The 27239-nt window shown below is 38.5% G+C and overlaps 1 protein-coding gene across 2 annotated transcripts; it reads right to left on the bottom strand.

Annotated features, from left to right (window-relative positions):
• Nucleotides 1-1027: 1027 nt before the first annotated feature.
• Nucleotides 1028-27239, bottom strand: LOC132395698 (transmembrane protein 106B-like). Of its 2 annotated transcripts, none has more exons than XM_059972620.1 (8): nt 26855-27239; nt 21391-21597; nt 18744-18807; nt 15348-15432; nt 11989-12129; nt 11624-11673; nt 4255-4308; nt 1028-3004 (listed from the first exon to the last, which is right to left on the bottom strand). In XM_059972620.1, the coding sequence occupies exons 2-8, from the start codon at nt 21584-21586 to the stop codon at nt 2878-2880; spliced, it is 717 nt and encodes a 238-aa protein (XP_059828603.1). In that variant the 5' UTR covers nt 21587-21597; nt 26855-27239; the 3' UTR covers nt 1028-2877. The 2 variants fall into 2 exon arrangements, with proteins under 2 accessions (XP_059828603.1, XP_059828602.1); XM_059972619.1 differs by having other exon boundaries at nt 15273-15432; nt 26855-27036.

The following is a 27239-nucleotide window of genomic DNA, read 5'->3' as shown; positions in this document are numbered from 1 at the left end:
TACTGTGTACTGTACCAGCAGTAATGGTTGAAATGACAATAAAAGTGACTTGACTTGGATATTACCCATCATCCAGAACTCCAACACCCAAATCTACATGAAAACTGACCTTTTCTGTGCACGATGAACAATTTATTTAATATCACATTGTCGATTCTGCCTTCCACCACATAACTTTACTTGGGAAAAAAAAAGCTGAGAAATGAAGCTAAGAAGCAATGCTTAAGTAGCAGAGCACAAGACAACAAACAGAAGTAAAATACAATCTTCACCGGAAAAACAACAAAATACTCTCATCTGGGAAAGAAAAGAAACACTGAATTTGTTGTACAGTGATAGAACAATGGGGAAAATCTAGCACCTTGAAGATAATACGTAGCAACTTCAAAATGTAAAACAGTCAATTAAGCAGCCTTTGTGGTGGGAGAGGAAATTTATAGAAGCTGAATAAGTGGAATGGAAGGTTAAATAACTTAAACCATTAAAAAATAATCAAAACTAGAATAAAAAAGTACAGTCATTACCATAGTAACTAGCAACTGGACAAAATTTCAAGTTAATGTGAATATTTATTCTCATTCAGTGATAAAATGCACCAGGGAAGGCATGTTCATATACTCCTGTTGAAACAGAAAATGTTTTTTTTTGGGCAAGGAATGTGTAAAACAAGCCAATATAAAATCAGTAAGATAAAGATTAATTTTAATAGTAGCAGAAACTCAGGAATGTTAAAATAGCTTTAACAAATTAACAGTGTGCCTTCAGAAACCTATTTTAATCATGTCTGTAAACTGTTTCACTTCACTATTATAAGCTTGAGTATTAGACAAAAGGTGTACTCTTAAATTAATACACGTGTCATATCTGAACATATATACATTACTGTTATAATGGCAAAATTAATTTTTGTGCACTGGTTGGGAAGAAAAGGGGAGATGGAAAGAAAGTAGGGGAACTTTACAATGAAATACGGGCCTCAATCTAGCTTGCAACCATAAGACTTCAAAACTGTTTTCATTGAAACAAATGCTTTAAATTGTTTTTATTGTGATAATACAACATTGAAATTTGTATATATAAATAAACATTAGAAGAGCAGATAAAAAGCTCAAATACTATAGAGAAATGCTAAGAATAGTAGTTCCATTAGGTTTAGTTAAGAAATACTAAAACATTAAACCTATACTAAAGACTGATATAATTTAGGTGTAATAAAATCCAAGAGCCAATATTAAATGTACACACTACATGCCTTAAAATTTAATAGTAATTCAGGCTGTGAATCAGTCTTTTAAAAACATTTTATTTGGAACAATGGATGCAAAATAGTTTTCTAAATTCAGAGATCTTAAATGTGTCATGATTGCAAAATTCTGATTTTATATCAAAATAACTTCAAATAGAATGATTTTCACACAGTGATACTGGAAAAATCGAGTCTACCTGAAAGTAACATTGAAAAACACAATGAAAACTAAGGAATCAATGTGTCAGAGCAAAAAGTGCATTCAATTACAAGCCCACTGAATATTAAACTATTGCAATTTAAGATTTCAATTAACACAGTTAAATATTTTCCACATTACAAGTTGAGATTTATACACTCCAGAAAGGTGGTAACAATAATGAAGTCTGATGGATTTCTTCAAAACAAAGATTACAAGCAATCTTTTTTTGCAAAATTCACCAGAAAATTATCAAAAAAGATTAGAGTTATTCCTAACACTGCAATCAAGCAATACACCATGAGCATTACTTTCAATTTTAGCAGAATAAAATTCAGCAATAAATTAGTGGTTACATGGCAGCAATTCAGTATTTTCAGCTAAAAAACCAAGATACACAAAAATCAGAATTGAGACTGAAATAAACATTTAATCCCTTGATGGTCAGTTTATCCACTTCTCAAAAATTATCTTTGCCTCAAAACATCATTTTTAATCCCTGAACTGCATCTCTAAAGCAAACCAAATTTATAACGTCATTAAGATGGTTGATTTTAAGAGTCTCCGCATCAATAGCTTATTCGCTTATCAGAAGTACCACAGGTAACTGCTAAACTTTTGTATTATTATGATTTAACAGTAACTAAAGTGCACAGTTGCTGATAATTGGAAATTGCTCACTGTATTTAAAAAACAGGAAGTGTTATTTGTACAAGTAGGAACTTTGTATTCAAATGTTTGATCAGATGCAAGCTAAGAGTATGCCTTCACTACATCAAAAATTAAATTGTAAATTGTAAAAGGGAATGCTTCAAAAATTACAAAAGCCATTTGGAGCTATTCGAATTCTTTGAAAGTTAAACAGAATTATGCATTGTGCAGTAAACAAAAAAGTGAATGTTGAGGCTCAAATAAAATAACAGTTGGTATACGATGCTGCCTAATAAAACAACTTTTACAACTATTGATTTGTTTAGTGTTAAGTATTAGGTGAGGATTGGAATAAACACAATTTGAAATGACTAATTAGAAAATGTGTGATCCATACAAGGTGTTTAGTTAACTACTATAAGGTAAATCACATTGTCAACAGCAAGTAGTATCTGTCTCCACAATACATTTAAAAGTTAATTTCAATTAGAATTAAAAGTAGAACATTCACACTGAAGTCATCATCTTTACTAATAAAGTTTTAGTGCATGGATGATAGAATTAATTCAAAAATCATTACAGAAAAGCAAAAATGTTCTTAACATTACTGACCAAGTTGAGATAACCAGTTCCCTTTAACCTGCTCAATGTGACCCCAGTTGTAGTTAACATTAGTCATTTTCAATTACAATCTTCATTTCACACAGATGTGAACATCTTACAAACCCAATATTTGTATTAATATGCAACTACTCCAAGGCTTGTATTCAAGGCATAGTTGTTACTGTACAACATTGAGATTTTCTGATCTTTTGTAATAAGTGGTGTTCTTCCCACAATCCACATATTGATATCTTTCAAGCGAAACTTGCTCTGTGTGTCCAAAATAGGATGTTGTGACAGTGGCTCTGGAAGAAACATTTTATCAATTAAATTTATTCCATGCTGCTGACAAACATGAAAAAAAAATTACAGCCACCAAAACACACATAATAAAAGAACAAACTGAAATTAAAAATGAATATTGGAGATAACCAGCAGCAGATTAGGCATTACTTAAGGAGAGAAAAATGTTTTAGATTTTAGCACTGGAAATACAAGAATGCAGGGTCATCCACCTATAATTTTGTGCTGAATCTTACAGGTAATTAATGTACTTTGCATCTCAACATTTTTACTTTTGTACTGTTATTGACCTCCACTATTCGCACTCTTATGACTGAAAGCATTCATCATCTGTCAACATCAGCAGCATTAATGGCACCTCAATAGTTTTGGTTTCTAACACATATTAGATTCTAACATATAATAAGTTTATTCTCTCAAGTTTTATTTGGACACTCCCAGCAGCACCAATACAAATTAGTGTACTGCAAAGCAGTAAATAAGGGAAACGACTTGAGTAGGACTGAAGCAAATGCTATTCCAGATCCCATGAGAAAACAGGCATAGTTTGGTCCTGGCAGGTTCTCACAGCTACACCTTTGACAAGAACAAGCAGAAAGTGCTTCTATGGGAAAGTATGAAACTACATCTTGAAGTACATTTAGGACTTCATGAACTAATTACAAGGGCTAGCTTGACTACTTTTGTTGATACAAAGTGTCAAACAGAAAAAAATTAATCAGTTTAGCCTCCATCAAATCAAAAGCCAAATTGCTAAATCTGAAAATTCAGCATGTACAAGTCTGACAAGTAAATTTAGTAGGGAGCAACTATAACATTATCAGAAATTCAGCCTTTAGGGAGATCCAAGAGATAATATGGCACTATCTGAACATTCATCTGCCATTCTGTGTAATAGTTACCCAGCAACCAAAAAAAACATGTCAGTCATTATGCCCTTTTTACCTTACTGATACTCCAGGACTTAATGATCATAATTTACATTCCACTTCTGCCTACCTCACAACTATGGCAACATGTTATTTCTTGAGAAGTACTTTAAGATCCTAAAAGGGTGGATTCTTAATTGAAAGCTCAATTCCAATTTTCACACAAAAATGTCCTTATCTTCAAATATACGATGTGTATAACATCTGCTGTTTCCCAGATAAAATGTGTAGTTAAACCCAAAATACAATTCCTTTGTTCCCACTTTTATACTCAAAATATAAAGTCATGGAAGCACACGCCAGTGCACACAATTTATACTTACTGCATCAAAATCACAATATTATGTACTTTGATTGACGTCAGTGTGCAGTAGCCACTGTAAAAGAATGATACAACAGCCATTTTCAGTTACGTTTCATAATACCACATTGTAAATAGCAACAAATAAAGTGTTTGCTTTCTAACTGCACTCTTTAGTACTAACTCCATTTACCCATATTGCATGAGCTTTCAGCCAAGGCCAGAATAATGCTTATTGTGATCCATCAATAACCAAAAAGAAATGGGTACATTTGGTATAGCATGTGAAATTTAGTTAGATTGGAGAGATAATTGTTATTGGATTTATTTTCCTTTACAGCCAGCAAACTGGAAATAACAGTATTCCTGACAATCTCCGAACCCATAAACTCTGTAAAACTAGTTCTTCAACACAAACTTTGAAAAGATGGGGTTTGATAAGCACTTTACACGTACTGAAAAATATTTGTTGGTGAGCATAAACAGTAGAATGCAAATTAATGTTGGTGACTGATCAACTCACTCCAGCTTTCCTAATGTCTGCAACTTTGATTTGACATATCCAGAAACTATTATTCATGGAGAAATACAAGAGGTTATAGATTGCCTGGTACAATGATAAAACCAATTATCCTGCAAAACGGTGCCAGTGCAACCTGCAGCTTGTAATTTCCCTTTAAGTAACACTTTTTCGAAACGTCTCCATTAAGTAATGATTTCACTAGCTTCTGACTAACTTGCAGGAATGCAGGTACAATACCTTCAAGCAGATACAGCTACATCGCCATAGCCAGAAGAGAGGGAGGAGGGAAGGGCGCCAAGCCAGATTAAAATGGAGGGTATAAAACTTTCTCTATGCAGTACCTTGTTAGCAAATGTACAAGTCAATGGAGAACCAGAATGAGGACCTCAGGTCAAGGCTGCCATTCTGGAGGAAAATGAAGAATTGTTGTGTTCTATGTTTCATGGAGACGTGTCTCATTCCAGATGCACTGAATATGTCAATAAGACACAAGGGCTTCTCCATACACCAGATGGACTGGACTGCAGATTTGAAGTCAAAAGTGGAAGGGGAAGGTCCGTGTTTCATGATAAACTCTGTGTGATGCTTGGACATAGCGATCTTATCGTACTTACTTCCCCAACCTGGAACATCTAAAGATAAAGTGCCAACTGTTCTAATTACTAAGGGAAATTCTACTGTGTGATACTGACTGCAGATTATTATCAAAGGCCAATGTTAAACAAGCACTCAAGGTATCTTAAATCAAGATTTTTCTAAATCGCAGCAAGAGGTGGAGAGGGAAAAGGTAAAAGAAACGGAGAGAGGCTGTTTTTTTAAAAAACTGATCACGGCAAAGAGGCTAGACTGAGCAGGCACGTGATGTAGCGTGCAAAAGGTTTAAAAAGGAAGATCGCCATATACAGCGGCCGTTGTCAAGAGTGGACTGAGGCAGAGTGGGTCAGCTTTGGCTCAATCAGGCTTCAGCAAGAATAGGCTTCGGCGAGGTTAAAACGGGGCACAACTGCGCAAGCGCGTGAAAGTCGGCCCGTGAGGCAGCTGGAGAATTTAAATAGCAAGCAGAGGCTGAGTACGAGCTTCACTCCAGGTGAGGTAAGGCCTGGTAAGCTCCTTTAATTAATCTAATTAGATTTGGAGTAGGTAATGGAGGCAGCAGTTAGGGCAGTTGAGTGCTCCGTTTGCAGTATGTGGGAAGTCAGGGCCAGCACAGCTGTCCCTGATAACTACACCTGCAAAAGGTGCATCCAGCAGCAGCTCCTGACAAACCGTGTTAGGGAACTGGAGCTGGATGAACTTTGGATCATTCGGGAGGCGGAGGCAGAAATTTCAAGGAAATAGCCACCCCTAGGAGTCAGGAGACAGGGTGACTGTCAGGACAGGGAAGGGGAATAGACAGTAAGAGCAGAGCACCCCTGTGGCCGTTCCCATCAACAATAAGTATACTGCTTTGGATACTGTTGGTGGGGACGACCTACCAGGGACAAGTTGCAGTGGTTGTGTCTCTGGCACAGAGACTGGACCCTCAGCTCAGAAGGGAAGGAGGGAAAAGAGGAGAGCAGAAGTGATAGGATATTCGATAGTTAGGGGGACAGATAGGAGGTTCTGTGGAAGAGATCGAGAATCCCGGATGGTCTGTTGCCTCCCTGGTGCCAGGGTTCACGATATCTCCGATCGAGTTCTCAGTATTCTCAAGAGGGAGGGTGAGCAGCCAGATGTCGTGGTTCATGCAGGAACCAATGATGTGGGTAGGAAGAGTGAGGCGAGTTTAGGGAGCTAGGTGCCAAGTTAAAGGACAGGACCTCCATGATAGTAATCTCAGGACTGCTTCCAGTGCCACTGAACACTGAAGAAATGGTGCAGGAGGGACGGTTTCAGATTTAGAGATAATTGGGCAGTTTTCCAGGGAAGGTGGGACCTGTTCTGGTAGGACGATTTACATCTGAACTGGAGGGGACAAGTATTCTTGCAGGTAGATTTGCTAGAGAGGTTCCAGTGGATTTACATTAGATAAGAGGGGGGAGGGGAACCAGAGTGTAGGAAAAGATGTATGGGAGAAGGAAGAAAAAAAACAGTAAAGTTCTTTGTACTGTTAGAGATAAACAGAGGTGGAGAATTTCTTAAATGCATTTATTTTAATGCTAGGAGCATTGTAAGAAAGGTGGATGAGCTTAAGAGCATGGATTGTTACCTGGAAATATGATGTTGTAGCTATTAGTGAAACATGGTTGCAGGAGGGGTGTGATTGGCAACTAAATATTCCTGGATTTCATTGCTTCAGGTGTGATAAAATCAGAGGGACAAGAGGAAGAGGAGTTGCGTTGCTTGTCAGAGAAAATATTACAGCGGTGCTCTGGCAGGATAGATTAGCGGGCTCGACTAAGGAGGCTAGTTGTGTGGAATTGAGGAATGGGAAAGGTGTAGTAACACGTATAGGGATGTATTATAGACCACCTAATGGGGAGCGAGAATTGGAGGAGCAAATTTGCAAGGAGATAACAGATATTTGTAATAGGCACAGGGTTGTGATTGTGGGAGATTTTAATTTTCCACACATAGACTGGGAAGCCCATACTGTAAAAGGGCTGGATGGTTTGGAGTTTGTAAAATGTGTGTAGGATAGTTTTTTGCAGCAATACATAGAGGTACAAACTAGAGAAGGGGCAGTGTTGGATCTTCTGTTAGGGAATGAAATAGGTCAGGTGACAGAGGTATGTGTTGGGGAGCACTTCGGGTCCAGTGATCACAATACCATTAGTTTCAATATAACTATGGAGAAGGATAGGACTGGACCCAGGGTTGAGATTTTTGATTGGAGAAAGGCTAACTTTGAGGAGATGCAAAAGGATTTAGGAGTGGATTGGAACAATTTGTTTTATGGGAAGGATGTTATAGAGAAATGGCGGTCATTTAAAGGTAAAATTTTGAGGGTACAGAATCTTTATGTTCCTGTCAGGTTGAAAGGAAAGGTTACAAGTTTGAGAGAGCCATGGTTTTCAAGGGATATTGGAAACTTGGTCAGGAAAAAGAGAGATATCTATAATAAATATAGGCAGTATGGAGTAAATGAGGTGCTCGAGGAATATAAAGAAAGTAAGAAAAATCTTAAGAAAGAAATTAGAAAAGCTAAAAGATATGAGGTTAATTTGGCAAGTAAGGTGAAAATAAATCCAAAGGGTTTCTACAGTTATATTAATAGCAAAAGGATAGTGAGGGTTAAAATTTGTCGCTTAGAGAATCAGAGTGGACAGCTATATGTGCAGCCAAAAGAGATGGGGGAGATTTTGAACAATTTCTTTTCTTCGGTATACACTAAGGAGAAGGATATTGAATTGTGTAAGGGAAACAAGTAGGGAAATTATGGAAACTATGATGATTAAAGAGGAGGAAGCACTGGCACTTTTGAGGAATATAAAAGTGGATAAATCTCCAGTTCCTGACAAGATATTCCCTAGGGACCTTGAGGGAGGTTAGTGTAGAAATAGCAGGGGCTCTGACAGAAATATTTTAAATGTCATTAGAAACGGAGATGGTGCTGGAGGATTGGCGTATTGCTCATGTGGTTCCGTTGTTTAAAAAGGGTACTCAGAGTAAACCTAGCAATTATAGGCCCGTCAGTTTGATGTCAGTGGTGGGTAAATTAATGGAAAGAATTCTTAGAAATGGTATATATAATTATCTGGATAGACAGGGTCCGATTAGGAACAGTCAACATGGATTGTTGCGTGGAAGGTCATGTTTCACAAATCTTATTGAATGTTTTGAAGAGGTTACGAGAAAAGTTGATGAGGGTAAAGCAGTGGATGTTGTCTATATGGACTTCAGTAAGGCCTTTGACAAGGTTCCGCACGGAAGGTTAGTTAGGAAGGTTCAATCGTTAGGTATTATTATTGAAGTAGTAAAATGTATTCAACAGTGGCTGGATGGGAGATGCCAGAGAGTAGTGGTTTGTCAGGTTGGAGGCCGGTGACTAGTGGTGTGTCTCAGGTACTGTGTCCAATGTTGTTTGTCATATACATTAATAATCTAGATGTTGGGGTGGTAAACTGGATTAGTAAATATGCAGATGATACCAAGGTAGGTGGCGTTGTGGATAATGAAGCAGGTTTTCAAAGTTTGCAGAGAGATTTAGGCCAGTTAGAAGAGTTGAATGAACGATGGCAGATGGAGTTTAATGCTGATAAATGTGAGGTGTTACATTTTGGTAGGAATAATCCAAATTGGAGATTCATGGTAAATGGTAGGGCTTTGAAGAATGCAGCAGAACAGAGTGATCTAGGAACAATGGTGCATAGTTCCCTGAAGGTGGAATCTCACGTGGATAGGGTGGTGAAAAAAGCTTTTGGTATGTTGGTCTTTATAAATCAGAGCATTGAGTATAGGAGTTGGGATGTAATGTTAAAATTGTACAAAGCATTGGTAAGGCCGAATTTGGAGTATTGTGTACAGTTCTGGTCACCGAATTATAGGAAAGATGTCAACAAAATAGAGTACAGAGAAGACTTACTAGAATGTTACCTGGGTTTCAGCACCAAAGTTACAGGGAAAGATTGAACAAGTTAGGTCTTTATTCTTTGGAGCGTAGAAGATTGAGGGGGGACTTGATAGAGGTATTTAAAATTATGGGGGGGGGGGGGGGAAGATAGAGTTGATGTGGATAGGCTTTTTCCATTGAGAGTAGGGGAGATTCAAATAAGAGGACATGAGTTGAGAGTTCGGTGGAAAAAGTTTAAGGGTAACACGAGGGGGAATTGGTAGAGTGGTAGCTGTGTGGAACGAGCTTCCAGTAGAAGTGGTAGAAGCAGGTTCGGTATTGTCACTTAAAGTAAAACTGGATAGGTACATGGACAGGAAAGGAATGTAGGGTTATGGGCTGAGGGCGGGTCAGTGGGACTAGGTGAGAGTAAGCGTTCGGCATGAACTAGAAGGGCCGAGATGGCCTATTTCTGTGCTGTAATAGTTATATGGTATTGAGTACAGCGATTAACAAACAAGAAAAAACCTGCCTTGACAGTTTTCAAATCATTGTTCCGGACTTCAATGAAGCTTGGTTGATGAAATTTCTGCCCAATTATCAACATATCAACTGCAACATAAGGGGCCACAACACACTTGACCACTGTACTATGACTAGGAATACCTACCATTCCGTCATTATATCTCACTTCAGAAAATCTGTTCACATGCTTTGAGTCAGTGAACTGGGCCATGTTCAAGGTCTCAGAGGATCGGAATGAAGACCATCATTGTCACCTCACCTGGAAGGACTGTTCGATATCCTGAATGGTAGTGAGGGAGGAGGTGTAGAGGCAGGTGTAGCACTTGTTCCATTTACAAGGGTAAGTGTCAGGAAGGGGATCAGGCCCTGACACAGCTGTCAAGCATCTTTCAGATTCATGTTTAGTCCAGAATTGCCATTTCACCCATGAGATGACTTTCTGGAAATTGTTCTTGGACCTCTTGTAACTCCCTTTGTTGCCAGATGGTAATGACTCTGATCTGGCCCTTGGCAGATTGTGAGTCTCATAGTTCATCCAGGGCTTCTGGTTGGGGAATACTTTCAATGATTTTGTGAGGACATAACTCATTTAGAACAGCAGTATCCATCAGCAAAGAACCTAACCATCCAGGCCATGCTCTCTACTCACTGCTGCTGTCAGGAAAGAGTTACAGTCAGCCCTCCTTATCTGTGAGGGATTGGTTCTGGGACCCCTCACGAATACCAAAAAACACAGATGTTCAAGTCTCTTAATTAATCTGTTTTAGTGCTGTGGTCTTTAGGACCCGGCAGAGCTCTGAATCCGCAGTGTTTCTGCTCATGAAAATAATCACGATCGTGATTGAAAATAAAGTGGAAATAATAAAATGATCGGAAAGAGGGAAATACCATCAGTCACTGGAACAGCGTTAGGCTACAGTCGGTCAATGATCGGAACAATTTTAAAGGATAAAGTGCGGAAGGCCCGGCCCCGATGGAAGCTACAGTTATTACTAAGCAACGCAGTGGTTTAACTATTGAAATACATATGTTTCTTAAGTGTTTTATATGCATAGAAAAGTAAAATATATACTATTTTCTAAGACAAGCGTTTGAGTAACTGATGCTAAATAATACTGGATGTAGCTGTTCCGACTTACTTAGTAAGAGAACTTCTGATTTTTTTCTATCCCGATCCATGATAACCTACGCACATCCTCCCATATACTTTAAATCATCTCTACATTACTTATAACACCTAATACAATGTAAATAGTTGTTATACTGCATTGTTTAGGGAATAATGACAAGAAATAAGTCTGTACATGCTTGAGCAACGAGTGCTGGAAGAGCACTTCCAGGTGTTCTCAATTTACAGTTGGTTGAATTTGTGCATGTGGAACTCGTGGATAAGGAGGACCAACTGTACAGGACCCATACTACCAGGTTCAAGAAGAGTTATTACCCCTCAACCATCATCAGCCTCTTGGACCAGAGGGAATAACTTCACTCACCCCAATACTGAACTCACTTTCAAGGACTATTCATCTCATGTTCTCATTAATTATTGCTTTTTTATTTCCTGTGAATGCACATAAAAAAATGAATCTCAGGGTTGTAAATGTGTATTTTGATAATAAATTTCCTTCAAACATTGAAATTAAGAACTTGAAAATTATTCCTACCACCTTTCATAAACTTCACATGTTGCAGACAAACAGCATTTAACCGAAAGTTAATTTTACTTATTGATGTGATTTTACAAGGACCCCACGGTTATTAGTGTTTTAATTATACTGTGCTCATTAAGATTTCAGTTTCATCAGAATCTGAATTGTCAAATAATGTAAATATGGATTTTATTAAATAAATTTTGATGATCTTGTTACTTACTACATGTAGCTCATTTGATCTCCTATTACAGTATGAACAGAGTAGTCAATCTGTGAAAGACAATACATGCTTACTAAAATACAAGATGCATATAACATTTCTATACTAAAAGAACAAATTCTACTATCTCATCTTCATCATGAGATTACTTCAGAAAACAAATCAAATATTGATAAGATCGCAGTTCATTCATGAAGTTAACCCACAAACATAAAGAAAATTACTTTACACTGTAAAATCCCAATATACAGCCAAATGATAACAATTCTATCTGCCAACGCTCCTGCATACATCATAGGTTCCAAACTAAAATATTTTAAGTAAACTGTCAAAGCTAAAAGGGTCTATTCATTACCGACAATTACCTGCTTCATATCCAGAGGTCCAATTTTGGTAATGTTGCTTATCCGCGTTTTCCCAATAACAGTTTTGGAAAACTGTACTTGAGCACTAATGTTTGCCACACTAACCGAGTAGAGGTTATTATTAGTGATATTTAGCATGCTCTGCAAAGAATAAAACAATGTTCAGGAACAAAAGGCAATTTCCTTGCACAGTTATACAAATAAATTTCTAACGTCTATTTTTAAATATTTACACAGTGTGATTAGTAGCATAAAACTAACATTACGACTTCAGCTTCAATCTCTCATACACTATGATAGGGGTAGGCAACCTACAGCCCGTGGGCCAGATCCAGCCCACGAAGGTACTTTGATCGACCCGCGAGCAAATATTGGGATACTATGCTTATCTGGCCCGCAAGTGATTTTTCCTTCTTCTGAGTGTTTCACGCGACCACACTGATGGACATGCTTGGTGTCTTGTTACACTAACTCCAGGATCCATTTTGTTCCAAACCAAACACTGGTATATACAAATGACAGGAAGGCAGACTCCTTATTAACATGTATTAGGTACTCTCCATGCACACACAGGTTTTCAGATGGGTTTGTTCAAATTTGTAAACAGAAACTGTGTCACTGTGTTTTAACAAGAAATCTACACTAAATATCCAGATATTTACATGTGCTATGATACTTGTTGAATAACTCACGTTTTGAAATAAAATTGAAGAAAAAAATTCCAATGGCAATGAATGCAAACTAGACTTTTGAGAACAAGACTGACTGCTGCCTATCTGGATAATGTCTAGCTCTTGGCATCAACAAGTCTGACACCCAATATTGAGAAGCTTTCAAGCAACAAACAACATCAAGCTTCAAATTGATTTATTGACTATTTGGATTAAAAATTTTTATTACACTTAATTTACTACCATTCAATGCATCATGTTCATATGTTTTATGTTTAAAGATTCTTTGTGTCCTTTTAATAGATTCAAAAGATGCCTGGACTGAAATAAATTGCAAATAAACTGAGTTCTTTGATTACTAATTAGCATCCTTGGTTAAGCACAAATGATTTTCTAGTATGCATTATTCATTAATTTGAGGCGAAATATAATTAGATGTATCTAAATTGGTATTTCGCATATTTCAAGTTTTTTTATGGCATTTATCTGGCCCACAGAGGCAAAAAGGTTGCCAACCCCTGCACTATGAGATACCACATGCACAGCTTTCATTCACTGTTCAGAAGGCAGAGGTGAAGGACAAACTGAAAGAGAAAGACAATTAAAAATAACAAATAAATATTGGTACTAATTCAGTCCATAAGCAACAACATTTCATCATACTCAGGCTGATTTTGTAAAGAATGCCATATTTCCAACACATTTTTTTAAAAATCTCTCAATTTTCCACCAACTCCAGGCCACTGCACATTGCCACATTTTCACACCAGAGCTATCAAGTTTATCACCAAAACAGTCATCATAAATGCAACTGTATCAAAGACAAACTAACATCCTTTGCATCTATTGACAGTGAACATGCTAATCTCTTTCAGTGTTAAGCCATCATTCAACCTAGTGGAAATACTTTCACCTGGTTCCAATCTGATCTATTTAAATGTAGCTGATCACTTATAAGTTTTCCTTCCTATAATCACATCAACTTCTGGAGATGCCTTAACCTACAATAATGAAAAAACACCTTAAGCTTGCCCAGCAGACTGATGATTGGCCCATCTCCTGTCAACACTGAACATTCCAAACTATCAGACTGCAGTTCGAATTTGAAATGAAAGGAATTGCCTTCACTCTTGGTCAATAGCATTGACTAATCTCTCTCACTGAGTGTACGCCAAATTATAATTTGCAACTTCAATATAACATGTGATCTGGTAATAAGCTTGTAATGGCATTCACACTGTCATCAAAATGGGCTCTCTTCCCTGCCACTTATATCATTAAACTTTACTCAGTAAATCAGCTCAAGCTCTACCTTCAAACCTATTGTTTCTGATCTTTACCAGATCATAATCCCAAACTCAAATGCATCTCCCAAACCTGCTTCTTTCTTTTTCCCAGATGTTCTTTAAAACTTGTCTTAGACTAAATATTAGTCTCCTGATCCAGTATCACTGGGACTCATTGGCAAGTTTTGTGTGGTAATATAATGATCCACTATGGCATACAAATGAAAGTAATAATGCAAGAGATTAAAAAAGCGCTAAAGTAATCGCAAAAATTATGTTACCTAGAACTATAAAACTGAATATCCATACACAAAACCAAATGCAAAACTTAGCACAATAACTGTAATAGGACACAACACAATGCTGAAGCAAAAAAGCATTAACAGCAAACTGTTACAGTCTTGAATTTAAGATAGTATACATTATGGACTTCAGTCATTCTGCGTCAAAGCAGGTCTTTTTTTTAAAAAAAAGGTAGTTTTGTTTTGCAACTCCAAAAACAAAAATAATTGAAGGGAAAACAAAGGAGTCAGGAATGTTTATCTAATTTCATTTTTACTTTAAGCGAGGCATGTACATGTCATGATAATGCAAATCATATTTATACATTGAATTGAATTGAACTGATTATTTGAACAAACACAATCAATATTTCCAATGTTACTAAAATTTCTAAATACACAACAGTAGTGAGTACCTGGAATAAGCTGCCAAAGTGGACAAGTGCAACACTTATTTGGATATGGACTTGAAGAACAGCTTCGAGGACTAGCAACAGGGACTAGTATGTTTTTTTTCTAATTAGTTTTTGTTTCGGAGTTACAAAACATAACAATTGCCCTGTGTTTGGCATGGATCAATTAGGCTGATGGGCCTGTCCTGAGCTGTATTACCTTGATTATATCAGAATCCTATCAACCCATGTCTAAGAGCAATATTAAGAGAATAGAATTATTGCAATTAATAAAATAATTTCTTACAATACATACAAAAAGGAAACATTACATTGCAACTTATGTATTAAAGCAAAATCAACTGCAATACTTGTAACCAGTAAATTGAGATAGACTATACCCCATTACCAGGCCACAATGAAGAGTTTGAGATAAGAGGACAAAAATTCTACATCAGCCACCTGCATAACAGAATTATTCAAAAGAAATAGACAAGTTCAAGTACAATCAATAACAAGAGGATTTTTCCTTGAAATTGCTTGAATGAGAGATGGTAATTATTTCAATGGTATAACACCTCTAGCTTTTAAGGATAAATTAAGGTGTTTAAATCAATTTAATAGTTCAAGGTAATACTGAGATAAGCTACTTACTGTGATGTTGAGATATACTACCCGATTGTCTCGGTCATAGCTGACGTAAATAGATTTTACACCAACGTAACTCACATCAATAGTTCGTGGAAACAGGAAAAAAACAGCTAGGCCAGAAAGCAGCAAGCAAAGTATCACTGATGAGGTTACATATAACTTCCTAAAACAAAAAAACACAGGAACTTAATCACAAAAAAAGCATAGTATGTTCGTCAATAATTGGATCACACTTTCATTGGAAAGCTTAACAATACAAATACTTTGTTGAAGTTATGGCAGCAGTCCTAACCAGCACTCATTTGTTGATTGGGTTTCTCTCAAATGACATTCACTTATCTACTTAGTAAATTTCATTCCATTGGAAACAAAGATCTAGAATTTGCAGTGATAACAACCTAACACCAAATCCCACGATTTGCTTAGATTCTTCACTACCACAGTTTATTCCATTGTCTTTCAAAACAGAATGTCAAAAACCCACAAAAAGATAAAATTATATTAATTAATAAAAACCAGTATATTTGGCATTCTATTTGTAAATGAATTTAAGGTACTCAGTTATTGATTGGGTTTTTTTGATGGCCTCAATCCCTCCTAATTTTTTTTTGCCAACAGTATTTACTGAACAGTCTTGATACTTAAATATTAAAAAGCTTAGTACAGCAAGTCTTTCCTGATCCATCAATGCTGTCGAGTCAAGGCACAAGTTAGTTAACTTTCAATCAGTACTTTAAAAACCTAGCAACTTTCCATCAAATAATTGTGACGTATTAAATTAGCTACAAAATTCAAAAGGTGGGGGGGGGGGTGGGGAAGAGAAGAAAGTAGTAACAGGAGACAGAGAGGAACTAAATTTAAAGGATAAACCAAAGCTCATTTTCCAATACAACTCCAAAGTCAGCCTGCACTTACTGATGGGACCTTTTGCTAAACAAAATTACTAAAGCTCAGTATTTAACAGCTTTGATCACAATTCCACAAGTGTCCATTTCTAGGAACAAGAGGATACATGCAGTGAATAGAGGACTGCAAGGGCATGAAAACTTTAAGGGACTCCTGCAATCTGCCATGGTAAAGTCATTGCTCCACAACTGCTACTACATAATGGTAAAGATCCAATCCCTAAATCACATTGTACACGTCAATCTTCAATGTATACAAACTCTAAGAAAATGCAAATGGGGTGGGGGGGGGGGGGAAGCACTAAACACTACACTGTATATGGGTTTGACCATCTCTCCAATATCACCTATCATTATTCCAATTAAGCTATCATTCAGTTGACAATGAAGACCCAAAAACCATAAAAGCCTAGCATGCCATTAGAAAGAATTGCCAGTTCAAAAATGCAGTTGCATTTGTAGGGTAATTATCTAAACAAATGGCATAGGGAATACAGACACCACTAAACTTCAGCTAGCCAAGCTCACTCCAATCAATATTATAAAAAAACAAAACTCAACCACCCAGATCAATGTCTTGCAACCTCAAAACAAATACAAAACCATGCAGGAGCTATTATAATATGACATCCAGTCACACAAGATGGAAAACTTGGCCAAATCCAAAAGGCAAGTTGGTTGCATCAATGTTTCTGAAACACCAAAATATAGAATTTCCACATAGACCAAGCTACAATCTCAAAGCACTGCTTGAAAAGAATTAACTGCACTGCTAGGCAAAATGATTCATTCATTATGAAGGAGTAAGGGATAAGCATTATTGCAAAGAAGTACAATTTACCTAACAGGTATAATTTAATTTTCACCCATTTCTTCTCAAGTCATAATATGAATATTCTCGCAATCATATGTTATCACACATAATTAGAGTGCCTTCATTCTCATCCAAGCTCCGCATTTTCAAGTAGATAGAAGATTCAAGTGTATGCTCAGAGCCTCCATGAGGTATAATATTATATCCTTAATGACTCTTGGGAGTTCCTGGCCTATGATCATTCAAAGTGGAGAAAGAACACTCACAGTGATGCTGAAAATCTGAAGTCCAATCAGGAGCCCTGAAAAGCACAGGACACCACTCACAAGCAAGCCCTGTACCCATTCCCATCAAGCATTTTCTGTTCATTTCCTGAAGATTCTTTGCTTCTCGCATTGGATTCAGGGGGGACCAATGCAGCTAAGAAAACCAGAGTGGAAGCAAGCCAGTCACCAATGTGAAGGATTGCCCAGAAAGAGCCTTCTGATGTCTTGTATCACATCAGTCTTTTTTTAAAAATCTTGTATTTTGTGTTCATTCCCTTCTCCTTCAATTAGACTCTTCAAATCATAGCTCCCTGATCACGTTTGGAGTAACCTTACATATTCCCATTACCCATTCAACTAGTAAAACAGCGAGCCTCTACACTGAAGAGCCACCAAAAAGGAAAGGTTGCACAAAATTTAAGAAATGCAGTTGGTCTAGTAATATCTATTAAGAAAAGGGTATTTCACATGTCACCCTCAGATTTGTGATGCCTTAAAATTGATCATTTTATTTCATAATTATTAATTATAGGAGGATTCCAATGTTTAGGATAAAAAATAAAATTTTTCTATTTTAAAAAGTCTCAACTCAAAAATATGAGTGCTTTCTCAGTGGAAGTACCATGTTATTGTTGAACACCTTTGTATTGTGTGTCCAATAAGTTCTTTACATTAATAATTGTTCTAAATGTTGAGAGTGGTAGAATTATTACTACTGATAATACAAGTCTTAAAAATATTCAGTTGAATTTAGAATTATCAAGACATCTCATGCAATTTTGTCATAGAAAATGCAAGGGAATACCTCCACATTTCATTTAATAACAAATTGTAATTTTTGCACTAAACATTGTAGTGCTTTCTTCAATTTCTAAATATTTGAAGGAAAATTACTCTTACTGGCAGCATCTGAACATCTTCACAAAGTGGTGCCTCAAGAAGGTAGCACCCATCACTAAAGACCCTCACCATCTCAGACATGCCCTCTTCTCATTACTACCATCAGGGAGGAGGTAAAGGAGCATGAAGACTCTCACTGAATGATTCAGCAATGGTTTCTTCCCCTTCGCCAACACATTTCTGAATGGGCTACGAATCCCTGAACACTAACCCATTTTTCATTTTTTTGCACAATTTATTGTAATTTTATTTCTTTGCACTGCACTGCAGCCAGAAAACAGGTGTCATATAAGACCTGATGATCAAGTAACTCATTCACAATAACAAATGGACTGATTCAACATGAAATTGGTGTCATGACCCCTCCATTCCCATCATAGAATGTGTTGTTTGATTACTATCCAGGAAGCTTAATGGGAAATTGATTAGCATTTTATTGACAGAAACTTAAATATGAAGTACTTAGAGTCAAAGCATAGTATTTTTCTTAAATGGTGGAATTTCCAAGTTCAAGATAGAACTACACAAATCTCATTTCTCATGTATTGATACAACTGTTACCATTCCTTAAAATGTCAACACAACCTACGTTCGCCTGGGTCTTAGCCTTTGATCGCTGTAAGGAATTAATGCCACAAGTTGGTTTTCTTGACCTAAAATGGAAAAATAAAAGCATTTAATAATGGCTAGTAAACAGATCCACTTGATCTTCTTAAAACCAAAAAGATTGTTCCAAAGAAATTGGTATGAAAAACACAAAATTTCCACGCAAATTGCTGATGTTTTCACATGGGAGTAACGTCCAATGCTCCTTTTCATCTCAATAAGAAATTTTAAGGTATTAATTTTTCTGAAAAAATAAAACAAACAAGCCAAAACGCCCTGAACAATCCATGTCCTAAGTGTACAAGAACTTCCCATATAGTACAACATGTTCAGTATGGATATTGTTTTGACTACTGAGTATTATTCTATTAATATGTCACTTCAAAATGCTATCTAGGAGAATACAGGTGGCCCCCATTTTTCCAATGTTCGCTTTATGACACCTCGCTGCTTCAAAAGACCTAGATTAGTTACCTGTTTTCACTAACAGAAGGTGTTTTCACTGTTAAGAAAAAAGGCAACACGCACCCCGAGCAGCCAAGCCCCTCTCCTTTGGAGGGGAGGCATTCTAACCCCCTTTGCTTAAACACGTGTCTGTGAACATCTGTACTTTATCTCGATTTATTTTGTGCATCCGTTAGCAAAATGAGTTCCAAGGTATCAGAAAAGCCTAAAAGAGCTCATAAGGGTCTTATACTTAGTGTGAAACTAGACACAATTAAGCGCTTTGATCATGGTGAATGAAGTAAGGACATCATCTGCGCTTAAAGGTTACTGGAGAGAGTGCTTCTGCCAAGATTTTCACTACGCTTAACAGTGCTGCAATGATTGCAGAAAAGTATTTCTACTTTATATAGGTTGTGTATTTATTATAATCTTCCTGTTTTTACTAAATGTTACTGTTATTTGGCATGATTTTGTAGTATATTCTTTGGGTCTGAGAATGCTCACAAATTTTTCCCATAAAATGGTAATTGCTTATTCACTTTACACATTCCGGTTTATGAACCATTTCATAGGAACGCCCTACCTTCGGATAGTAATAGTTTCCAATGAGTGCAGTGAGTGGAGAGCAGCTGGTGACTGGAGTCCTGGTAAGCAAGATGCTGAATCATCAAATACCAGTCCTCCTAGGTTTTTACTGTACCACCCTTACACTGCTAACTAATACCCTTAGAGTACTCAGGAGACAGGACAGTGAACAGTGTGTTCATATTATTCACAGTTCAACCCGTTTTACATACTAAAAAGAAATAGAGCTCTTGATTATAGAGGGAACTCCAAGTACCTCCCCAAAAAGCAAAATTCTCAACATGGTACAAAGCACCTAATCTCTAATCAACTTGTTTTATCAGCTGCTACACAAGGGGCCTGGATCTGTGTTTGTATGTGGCAGAGAAACTAAATTTCCAATGTAATTGCTGTGAAACCACAATAACTCGAATGCTTGAACCAAGATGATATGGAACAACCAAACAACTGATCTAAAGAAGATTAACAGTGCAGAGTAAGGAAGGGGAAAGATCAAGTGAATTCTAGAAGTTAGGGCCTTCACAGCCCAGAAATGGATGCCAATACTGGAGAAATTAAATTGGGAATGCTCCAAAACAGGATTAATAATATGCCACACAATAGGCTGGTTAGCAACATTGAAGTAAATAGAATTTAAAAACTTAAAAATCAATGGTAACAGAAATAAGAAAACTGGGTTAAAAATTGGTGATAAATGTTTATTTTATTCAGACTGCAGGGTGGCCGTCAGTGACGTTTCCCCAAAACTTTATGCTATAATTATCTGTTAAATTGTTTACACATATGAGCGTACAGGGGAAATTATCCAAATCTGCAGATGATGCACAAGGCTTAAGAGTATGGCAAAGCAAAGTGGCCAACGAAATTGAAAGGCAACTATATTCTGGGAGGGAACAGTTTATTAGTGAGGTGAAAAATGATACACCTTACTAAAACAAACAAAATAGTGTGCACTACAATATGATTCTGCTCCACGGATTGAGTGGGAACTGATTGGTCAACTGTGTTTATGTTCATCAACCTTTGGAAGTAGCAAGACAGGTTGACAGTGTGATTAGCAAAACATCTGATGAGCTAGGATTCATAAACATACACAGACCACTGAAGCAAGGAGATTACCCTGAACTTGTGAAAAACGCTAGTTAGGCCACAAACCATAACATTACATTCAATACAGTTTAATGAAACAAAAAGATTACTAGATTAGTTTTAGAGATTAGAATTTTCACAAGACAAGATGAGATTTAGGAGGAACCAGACAGGCATCTTTACCCCTACCCAGAGGGTAGTCCATATATGGAATGAGCTGCTAGAGGAAATGGTTGCAGCAGATAGATTAACGAAAGCCAAATGCATGTAGGCAATAAGCCAAGCTTAGGTGGGCATCTCAAGTCAGCATTGATCAGATGGGCCAAAGGGCCTGTTTCTCTGCTGTAAAACTACTTTTATACTACCGCAAAATAAGAATCTACTACTTAACTGGTAACTTGCATGTACTGATACATAGGAGCTATCCAGTAGAACTAGTATACTTGTTGTACTGTATGTAGTTGAAGCAAGTCTCCAAATTGGCAATGCAAATATTCAAAAACAATCACCTCTTGGAATTCTTCCTGTTCCTTGACACGTTGGACAGGTAACACTGTCTCGACCAGTGAATTCAACGTACGGAAACTGTGAAATATCCCCATTTCTAGAGTCCTCACTGTGGTCGGATGAGTCCTCCAATTTGCTGGATTCACCACATTCACTGAAGGGTTTGCGCAAGGATAGACGTGATAGGTTTCCCCCCATGCTTCAATCACCTAGAGGAAAGATTAAATATGGGAACTCTAACATGGGACACAGAACATCCACTTTTAAAAGAGAATAACAAACAGCTTAGATGTAAAAAGAAAAACAGTGCAAGTCTGAACACAAAAATCTAAGACTTGTTCCAAAAACAAATTTAACACAAGTACAGACTAATAAAAGTGTAACCCAAAATGTTAACTTCCATCTCAAGTTCACACCTCCACTGAGTACTTTAGCATTTTGTTTCCATTTCACACTTGAATAATCGTCTCCTATATTTTGCACCTGTTCAAGGTAGACAGAATTGAGAAATGACCAAATACCAGAAGACTAATTTGTAGCTGATTTCAGCTGAGGTTTTATACAGAAAATACAGAATCGTACATGCTCTTGAACTGTGAATTATTCCCAGAGACAAACATTTAACATTTTCAAACTGTCCATGATAATGTGCACCAACAAAACATTTCAAACAAAAATAACTATGGGAAAAGCAAAAATAGGGAAAAAAAATCAAAGCCTGAAGTCAAGCACTTTAAATGTAGCTGCTAAAAGAAAATCCAGAGACTAAGACTGCAAAGACTGAAGATAGATAGATAGATACTTTATTCATCCCCAAGGGGAAATTCAACATTTTTCCAGTGTCCCATACACTTATTGTAGCAAAACTAATTACATACAGTATTTAACTCAGTAAAAATATATGCATCTAAAATCACCCTCCCAAAAAGCATTAATAAATAGCTTTTAAAGAGTTCTTAAATAGTTTACTAAAGTGCATTGAGTGGTAACTTAAGCTCAGTCCTAACCCCGGCACTTTAACGTCTTGCCCCGGTGGTTGAATTGTAGAGCCGAATGGCGTTGGGGAGTAATGATCTCTTCATCCTGTCTGAGGAGCATTGCATTGACAGCAACCTGCCACTGAAGCTGCTTCTCTGTGTCTGGATGGTGCTGTGCAGAGGATGTTCAGGGTTTTCCATGATTGACCGTAGCCTACTCAGCGCCCTCCGCTCTGCCACTGATGTCATATTCTCCAGTTCTGTGCCCACGACAGAGCCCGCCTTCCTTACCAGCTTATTAAGACGTGAGGCGTCCCTCTTCTTAATGCTGCCTCCCCAGCACGCCACCACAAAGAAGAGGGCGCTTTCCACAACTGACCGATAGAACATCTTCAGCATCTCACTACAAACATTGAATGACGCCAGCCTTCTGAGGAAGTACAGTCGACTCTGTGCTTTCCTGCACAGGGCATCTGTGTTGGCAGTCCAGTCTAGCTTCTCGTCTAACTGCACTCCCAGATACTTGTAGGTCTTAACCTGCTCCACACATTCTCCATTAATGATCACTGGCTCCATATGAGGCCTAGGTCTCCTAAAGTCCACCACCATCTCCTTGGTCTTGGTGATATCAGGCAATTTTTCAAGTAAATACATGAAATAGCCAAGTATATCCAGCAATATATTTTATCATTACATGACGACTGAGAAAGGTAGCAATATTCTACCATTCTATGAATTACATTTAAAAATTGAGCTACTTCTAAGACAATAGCAACATTGTCTGCTAATTAGTGCATACCCAAGTTCAACTACAAATTCCAATACATTCTTCAATATTGAACCAAAAAAATATCTGTCACCATCTGCATTCAGAAGCATCCTTTCACTTCTATCACTGGAATCATTGTACAAATGATTCCAATGATGGGAGAAGGGATGAATATGCAGGATATGGAAAACACAGATGACCTTAGTTTAGTAGGGATTAGTTCAGTTGGGCATTTGATTATTAAATTGATTAGTTTAGCACAGTACTGTGGGCTGAAGAGCCTCATCCTGTGCTGTACTGTGCTATGTTTTATGTAAAACTATGAACTACATTTAATTATTCTTTAGAAACTTAAAGTTTCTTAAATATCCAGGACGAAAACATACAAAATACAATGCAAAGTTTAAAAATCCACAAGGGGAAGACTTCTGAGTTTCTAAACAAAAGCTCAATGCAGTCATAAACCTGAAGCACAGCTTCAGCAAGTGACAACAGTACAAATTATTCAAAGTTGAAGAAAATTCAACTGGATTCTATCTCCCTTGGTTCAGTCCCTTCCTGTGACACTTCTGATGCTCTTCATCTCAATACCTTTCAATTCCCTGGTCCTGACTGCCTCATTTTCACTATGGATCTTTAGTCCCTATACACTTCTATCGCCCCTCAAGAAAGTTTAAAGCTCTCCACTTCCTTGTCACCAAAAAACCCACGAGTTCCACTCCACCATCACCCTCCTCCGTCTTGCAGAAGTGGTGATCAGCAATTTTTCCTTCAGCTCCAGACTTGAGGGGTAGCCATGGACACATGCACGAGCCCCAGCTTTGCCTGCCTTTTGTTGGTTGTGTAGAACAGTCCATCTTCCAAATCTTCCCTGTAGTGCTTCCCAACTCATTTTGTGCTACACTGTTGACTGCATTACTGCTACTTTTCCACACACCCATGCTGAGCTCATTAACTTTGCCTAATTTCCACCCTGCCCTTAAATTCACTTGGCCCACATCCAATGTCTTTCTCCCCTTTCTCGAACGGTCTCAGTCTCTAAACTCGCTACCAACATCTTTTGTAGTTACAGATTCCCACTGTCTACTGTAAAAATTATCTTCCATTTCTCAGTTCCTTCATTTCAACCACAACTGTTCCCAGGTTGAGGCTTTCCTTTCTACGATATCAAATTTCCTCCTCCTTCAAAGAACAGGGTTTCCCTTCCTCCACCATTGATGCTGCCTTCACCCACATCTCCTCTATTTCACCTCATCTTCTCTCCACCTTAACAAGGATAGTGTTCCTCTTATCCTCACCTACCACCCCATGAGCCACCACATCCAATACATCATTCCACCAAACCCATCTTTACTTCCTCCCCTCCACCTCTCCAGAGATTTCTCTTTGTGATTCCCTGGTTCATTCACCTGTCCCCAGTAATTTCCTCCTGGTACCTATCCCTGCAAATGTGAGAAATGAAATGATATACCTGTCCATTCACATCCTCCCTCACCTCCATCCAGAGCTCCAAAAAGTCCTTCCAGGTAAGACAACACTTCACCTGCAAATCTGTTTGGGTTGTCTATTGTGTCCAGTACTCCCGATGCACCTTCAATGCACATCGGCTAGACCCAATGTAAATTGGCAATCTACTTTGTTGAACACTTCCGCTCCATCCACCAAAAGCAGTATTTCCCAGTGGCCAACCATTTTAATTCCTATCCCCGTTCTGCCATTGTGCCACGATGAGGTCACCCACACAGTGGAGGAGCAACACCTCAAATTCTGTCTGGGTAGCTTCCAAAGTGATGGTATGAACATCAATTTCTCCTCCCGATAATTTTTTTCCTTTTCTCTCTCCTATTCCCAACTCTGCCCTGTTACCTCTTCTCCCCATCTGCCTATCACCTCTCTCCTTCCTTTTCTCCCATGGTCCACTCTCTTCTATCCGATTTCTTCTTTTCCGGTCCTTTACCTTTCCCATCCACCTGGCTTCACCTTCAAGCTGGCTCTCCTTCCCCTCTCCCCACCTTTTTATTCGGACACCTTCCCTATTCCCTTTCCCAGTCCTAAAGCAGGGTCTCAGCCTAAAATGTCAACTATTTATTCATTTCCATATATGGTGTCTGACCTGCTGAGTTCCTCCAGCACTCTGTGGGTTGCTCTGGATAGCAAAGTGTTTGTATTTAATGTTAAATCAACACTAGAAGCAAAATGAAATTAGTAAAAATTCCTAATGATCACACAGCATGGAAGAGCAAATTAAATAAGCCAATGAAACAATGCTTTCAAGCTTATTCGAGTAGGTACAAAAAAAATCAATGAGACATTAGTCAAAAAAAATTGTATAAAGAGGGATAAATTCTGAAAATTCAAACAACTGCAATGTCATTTCTGATCAATTGCAGAATTGGATAATTCGCACAGACTAACCATCTAGAATGAGATCAATTGGTTAGTTCATAACTACATAACAATACAAGCTTTTTTTAAACAAAACAGCAAATAATGGATTATTCTGCTCAAAGTAATTTTAGTTACATGTCACGTGATTCTTGAAGTAATTTAGAAACTGATTAACACTTAAAATCCAACTAAATTCGACCCAACGCGAGAACAATTTCACCTGTGGGTCGCCAAATTTTCGCGACTAAATTTGAAAACTGCAAAATTTTATTACTTTGACGAAAGGTTTACACACAGCTTTGACTCAAATACAATGAACAAAAGTAACACACTTAAATAATGATTAACACACTATAAATTAAGCTGTATTAATGCATCTCTGGGAGATCCCACCTTTATACGAAGTGAAGAATTAGTAATCAGTATTGAAATCCCTGCAACGCGAGCGAATCGAAACCATCAAACTATTAACTATTAACATTTAACTATCGGTTAATCAGTAGTTCCCATATTTGCTATATCAGGCAACTTAAGGTCAGACAAAACTACAGGGGAAGAAAGTCTTCCATGGTCACCGGGGATCGCCCCAAGTGAATCCAACCACTCCTTTCTCGTTGCAAAACACCTGCTACTTGCACCTTTCTAGAGAAAAAAATCTTTAAGAGTAGAGTTGCAAGTTATATAAATGCGTGAAAATGTTAACTCACATGTTGTACCTCTAAAATCTGAATTAGCAGGAAATTATTTTCTGCCGGGATTCAGAAGATGCAACCCGTACAGAAAAGGAAACAAATCATAACCCTTAGATAGACCAGCATCAGAGTACGCACGTCAGACAAGGTGTCCGCAGCTGTGGAGTACTGACAAGAAGGCCACGATAGGGACGCCACACGTTTACTCACGCTGCGTCAGGTGTGGAGGATGAGCTGCTGTCGGCGGCGGCGGCAGACTCTCGGTGTGCACCCTCCCTCCGCTCGAGCCTCAGGCCGCGCACCTTCACCGGGGCAGCAGCCGCCGCCGCCGACCGGCCGCTGGGGTCGGCCAGAACGGGGAGTCCGGGGAGTCGCCGCCGACCGGCCGCCGGGGTCGGCCAGAACGGGGAGTCCGGGGAGTCGCCGCCGGGGTCGGCCAGAACGGGGAGTCCGGGGAGTCGCCGCCGACCGGCCGCCGGGGTCGGCCAGAACGGGGAGTCCGGGGAGTCGCCGCCGACCGGCCGCCGGGGTCGGCCAGAACGGGGAGTCCGGGGAGTCGCCGCCGACCGGCCGCCGGGGTCGGCCAGAACGGGGAGTCGCCGCCAGTGTGAAATTACCACCTCACACACTCCGGACTTACCGACAACCGGGGCTGTGTTCTGACGCTTTCTCGCGGAGACCCCTCTAGCGTCGCGCTGTCCGTTCGTTATTTACCAAGATGGACCGAGCGAACCCGCTGTTTACCATTTTTTTTTGTACGTCGCGCAGGCGCACAGGCTCCTTCCGGGGGGGGTACGCAGACCCGGTGGATGACGTCACACGCCTCCCACCCCAGCCGGAGTTGCTGCGGGTGTTTCTGTTAGAGGAGAGTTGGACGAGTGCTTCCTGCGTTCAGGTTCAATTACTGATTTCTTCCGCCGAGTTGTAAAAGCAAGTATTTCTTACCCATTTGTACCCAAGTAGATTGAAAGGCAATGTAGCTTTCAAGTTGAGGATAGTTTGTGAAAGTTCAAAGTGACCATATG

Source organism: Hypanus sabinus, chromosome 6 (assembly GCF_030144855.1).
Source record: "Hypanus sabinus isolate sHypSab1 chromosome 6, sHypSab1.hap1, whole genome shotgun sequence".
NCBI classification, from domain to species: Eukaryota; Metazoa; Chordata; class Chondrichthyes; order Myliobatiformes; family Dasyatidae; genus Hypanus; species Hypanus sabinus.
Note: the sequence above shows the minus strand (reverse complement) of the source record. Positions and strands in the feature narration are given on the sequence as shown.